At 45.2% G+C, this 5157-nt stretch overlaps 1 protein-coding gene across 1 annotated transcript in view; it reads left to right on the plus strand.

Moving 5' to 3' along the window:
• The first annotated feature begins 356 nt into the window (after positions 1-356).
• The window catches only part of LOC134099644 (glutamate receptor 4), a 90517-nt gene continuing 85716 nt past the window's right edge, over positions 357-5157 (plus strand). The window contains exons 1-2 of the mRNA XM_062552590.1: positions 357-575; positions 1917-2075. Of these exons, the coding sequence (XP_062408574.1) occupies positions 488-575; positions 1917-2075 (247 nt within the window). The 5' untranslated portion in view covers positions 357-487. The remainder of the gene's footprint in view (positions 576-1916; positions 2076-5157) is intronic.

A 5157-nucleotide genomic window follows, 5' to 3' on the forward strand; every position in this document is an offset into this window, starting at 1 on the left:
TTATCAATGAAACGGCACGATTCGCGGTGAAAAGGGATTCATCGAGGTGGAACTGAAGAGGGAAAGCGAGGGTTTTGTAAATGTAATAGAAAAGAACACGAGAGTCGGAGAGTGAGAGAAAGACAGAGAGAACGAGAGTGAGAGAGAGTGTGTGAGAGAAAGATAGAGAGAGAGAAAGAGAGAGAGAGAGTGAGAGAGAGAGAGCGCATGTCTAATATCTCCTTGCAGCCACTAGACGCTCCTTACCACTGGCGAGTCTCTCGCTCTCCCTCTCCCCCATCTTACATGTGTAACGTTTAGTGAGCCGGACAGAGCCTTCTCCAGCGGCTGTGGACACTGCGGGGAGAATACAGCAACCATGGATTGTTAAAACTCAATCTCTCTATTTTTCTCCCTTCTCTTTTCCTCTTTCTCTTTCTCTTTTCCTCTCGCTCTCTCCGCGTGTCACCATCCTCAATGTCTCCCGACAGCTTTTAATGCAACGAAAATGAGGATTACTTACTTACAGCTGATCTTGGTATTTGCTGGCTTTTGGGAAATGGCAATGGGGGCTTTTCCGAGCAGCGTTCAAATCGGTAAGTAAAGCCAATTAAAACAGAACGTGTGGTTTCTCAGTTGTACTTGGTGGTGCAATTTCGTACCCGTAAAAATACATTCTCCGTGCATTTTGTTAAGAGGATTTATCATTTCTTTTATCCTTGCTCATTAAGACCGAAGTGCATTCACTGAACGTTATCAATCATGAGTCATAATGAGAGAGATTATTTATAATTGTTTCCTCTGCATGCAGAGCGTTGAAATCAGACACGTTATTCCTGCTGTCGTCTTTTTTACTGCAATTTAATCTCGTTTTTTTTTTATTTGCTCGACGTCCTGGGCTCATTAATGTTTTAGTTCGCTTTGTTCCGATCCTTTCCGTACGAAAGCGCCACTGCAGTATTCTCACTGGCAGACAGTGTTAGCGCGGGATGCCTATCCTGGACGCTCCATCACACTACCGGACTCGGATGAAAGTTTCGCATTACACACGATTCGCTCGCTTGCCTTGCTTTGCTTTAGATTAATATCCCCTACCCCGCCCCCCACCTCTTCGCCCTGCTCCCCTCTACCCTAATACAAACACAAGTAAACGGGAAAGCAGGCGCACGTACACTGACACACTAGCGGACACATACACACGCACAGACACACAAACACAGACAGACAGACACACAAACACGCAAGCATAACAGTTGAGCACACTGCCCCGCTTAGAAAATTAGTATTATTTAATGTATTCAGTCAGTGCATCTCGCGTTGCAACGGTCTGGACAGAAGGCGATTTAATGAGATTCCGGTCTCTGACACATCCTCTCGCCTCTGACAGCCCTGCCGATAAAGTTAACACACTAAATATGGTCCAGTGAATTCACCAAACACCTCCTTTCATTTCAGATGGCATTTACATATCACTGCAATGCACACAGCACTCCCCTGTATGACTGAACGCTTTCAAATCCAATCCAGAAAGGATACTAATTGAAGGAATATCGAACTGGACCGCGCCATATACCGCCTTTTGCTCAAACGCGAACAATAATTAAAAGATTTAGTGCATGCCGGCCGATTCCAGATGCAAATTCAATTCACTTCGATAGATTAAGATGGAACTGTCTGAAGCCATTTATAAAACGCCACAAACACGAAAACACGCGGTCATATACTGAGACTGATGTACAGTATTTATTGGTATATTTTGTAGTCGTTAATAAATGACATGCCATTTTTATGAGAGAGATGATTGCTTTGCTCAGTATGTGCTCTTTTCCCCTCCTTCCCCCTCTATCCTCCCTTTTCCTTGCTCTCTCTCTCTCTCTCTCTCTCTCTCTCTCTCTCTCTCTCTCTCTCTCTCTCTCTCTCTCTCTCCATCTCTGCAGGGGGACTCTTCATCAGAAACACCGATCAGGAGTACACAGCCTTTCGCCTGGCCATCTTTCTGCACAACACCAGCCCCAACGCTACAGAGGCTCCCTTTAACCTGGTGCCTCATGTAGACAACATTGAGACAGCCAACAGTTTCGCCGTCACCAATGCCTGTGAGTGACAGCTGTGTTTTCCATCATCTATCTTCACTGGCACACAGGAGTTGCTGGGGTGGGGTGGGTTGTGTGTGTGTGTGTGTGTGTGTGTGTGTGTGTGTGTGTGTGTGTGTGTGTGTGTGTGTGTGTGTGTGTGTGTGTGTGTGTGTGTGAGTGTGTGTGTGTGTGTGTGTGTGTGTGTGTGTGTGTGTGGGGGGGGGGGGGTGTTGGGAATTGGAGTGTGGAGGAACAGAAATATTACTGAGAAATGTGATTGGTGTTGGTTGTAGGATTGGTTGGTTGATGACATATATATGTCCTCGAAAAAGCAAGTATTGGTGTGATGGCTGCTGAAGAGAAAGTGTATCATTGGTCCCCTGTGACAGAAATGTGGGAGAGCACACAAGACACTCATGCACGAAGACACGCACACACACACACACACACACACACACACACACACTCAGGCCACTAACACAAACACATTTGTCAAATCCCCATAGGCATTGCCTGTGTGCGCTATAGGTACGATTTGAAGGTTGAGAATCCTTCAATCTCATGCCATATCAAATCTTTTTTCACTCCTCTCTGTTTTCTACTCTCTCTCTCTCTCTCTCTCTCTCTCTCTCTCTCTCTCTCTCTCTGCCCCCCCTTTCTCTATAAGTGTGTGTGTGTGTGTGTGTGCGCTAAGTCCCTCATTGTGTATGGGGCTGAAAGGCCTCCCTGGTGGGCCTGTGTTTTTATTTCATTACCACTGCGTGTCTGCTTGCCGTGTGAGATAAAGCCGGTGGGAGGTGTGACGGAGGGGATCTTGGCTGGCTCCGGGGCGCGCTGTCTGCCGGGGCCCCCGCTGCTCTCACCTGGGCCCAGCGAGGCAACACGACGCGAGGGTGCACGTCTGCCATGGGACCTCTCATCTCTGGTTCTGTGGGGTGCAGAGGGAATAGATGCAACCAGGAAGTATACGGAGTTGACACGTTAACAATGGTGTTGGCTATGGAGATGATGTGATATCTGGATTTTTTTTTTTTATCAGTAAGTTGGTTTAAGGTTAAAAAAGGATGGTGTTGGTTATGGAGATGATTTGATATCTGGATTCTGAGCAGTAAGTGGATTTACGGTTAAAAAGGATGGTGTTGGTTATGGCGATGTTTTGATATCTGGATTCTGAACAATAAGTTGGTTTAAGGTTAAAAATGATGGTGTTGGTTATGGAGATGATTTGAGGTCTGGATTCTGAACAGTAAGTGGGTCTGAGGTTAAAAAAGATGGTATTGGTTATGGAGATAGTGGGTAGGATTCTGAGGTTTTTGGGTTTAAGGCTAATAAAAGTGGGTCTCAGTGTGTAGGTCCTCCCTTTACTTCTCTATCCGTTTCTTTCTCTCAGTCCATCTCCTTTTTCATTTTTATTTATATCGGTAGACAAGATGCTGGCAAAGCAACTGCCTTGCTATCTAACCAAATGGCTGCCATAACACAACATAATGGGCTGTTTGGCAAAGTCATGATGAAATTATTTGTGCCATTAGGCTAGCTTGAGATGTAATAACACCGTTAAAATAGGCTACCTTTCAAACAGATGGTGTTTAGTGACTGTTATATTTTAATGAGCGTTCATGTGCTGGTCCTTCTTCTTCAGGCAAAGTACGGTACTGCAGCTTTACTTGAAGGCTCAGCGCATTCTCTGTAGTGCAGGTGTTGTTGTTGTTCAGGCTTTCCTCACCAAAGAAGACGGATTAGTGTCAAGTGTTCTGCGAGACCTAAAGGTTCCGTGAGGTCGGTTGCTATGTTAGATCTTATAATTCGAGAGATTCGCAGAGAAATGATTCATAGGCTTCAAGCTGAGACCTGTGGTTGCTGAAGAACAAAAAAGAAATCATCCCCCTGGCAAAACACAACAGACAGTCTGATCGAGGAGACAGCTAGAGAATCTCTCCATTTCATTTGGAGATTTCTGCCGCAGAGCTCAGATTCAGCACCAATAAATTAGTGCAGCGTTTTGAAAGCACTTGCAACTGTGATCAGTACCCCCATTCTGATGTACTTCCTCAAAGAGGTTGGTCAGACAGATCCCTTTGTTGTTTTTCCAACATCTGGTTCAATTCATTCTTTGTTAGGATCTGATCCAACGAGTACTCCATTTAATTATTTTATGCTCTCCAGTGTCTCTCTTTTCTAGTTTTCTTACTCACACTCTCCTCTCCTCTTTCTATTCTCTTCCTCTTCTATCCTTCCTCTTCCTCTGGCAGTTTGTCTTATCTCCTATCTGGCTCCAACCCAGCACTTTGAGTAGTCATCACCATTACGGGGTGATACTGTTTTGGGAAATAGAGGAACGATCCATGCACTTATGACTTAGCTCTGACTAGCCTCTGATTCCTCAGGCACTGGATGAAGAAGTAGAAGTAGAACCATGCTTTACTCTCTCTCTCTCTCTCTTTTTCTTTCTCTCTTCTCTTTCTTTCTATCTCCTCTCTGTCTCCCTCTATCTTTCTCTCTCTTCTCTGTCTCTCTTTCTTTTTTTCTCTCTCTCTCTCTCTCATTCTTCCTTTCTTTCTCTCTCTCTCTCCTTCTTTCTCTCTCGCTCTGCTTTAGAAAATGCTGTGTAAATCAATGGCTAAATGAAGTGGGTGCAAGCCGTCGTATGAGCAAAATTGCTCTGACCTTGAGAGACGCGGTTTGAAGAAAGCAGCAGTATAAAGAGATTGCCACGCTCTTCTTCCGCGGCCGCATTATAAGTCCAAAGAATTTCTTTCCCTCTCGTCCCTCACAGCCCTTGTCTCGCAGAGAGCCACAGAACAGCGTTGAGCCTTTTTTTCTGGAAGAAGTTTCCTTCTGGGAGGATGACAGTCAGCTTGGGGGGGAAACGAAAAAAAGAAAGAAAAAACATATTTTACTCACATGTGTATGTGTTTGTGTGTGTGTCTGTGTGTGTCTGTGAGTGAGTGTGTGTGTGTGTGTGTATGTGTGTGTGTGTGTGTGTGTGTGTGTGTGTGTGTGTGTGTGTGTGTATTCGAGGCACGGGTGTTAGATGACAGACAGTCAGTCCTTTAGTGCATCTATTAGTGTTTGTGATCATTTGGAGTGCTGGCGTGGGTTG

This window comes from Sardina pilchardus, chromosome 13 (genome assembly GCF_963854185.1).
Source record: "Sardina pilchardus chromosome 13, fSarPil1.1, whole genome shotgun sequence".
NCBI lineage: Eukaryota > Metazoa > Chordata > Actinopteri > Clupeiformes > Clupeidae > Sardina > Sardina pilchardus.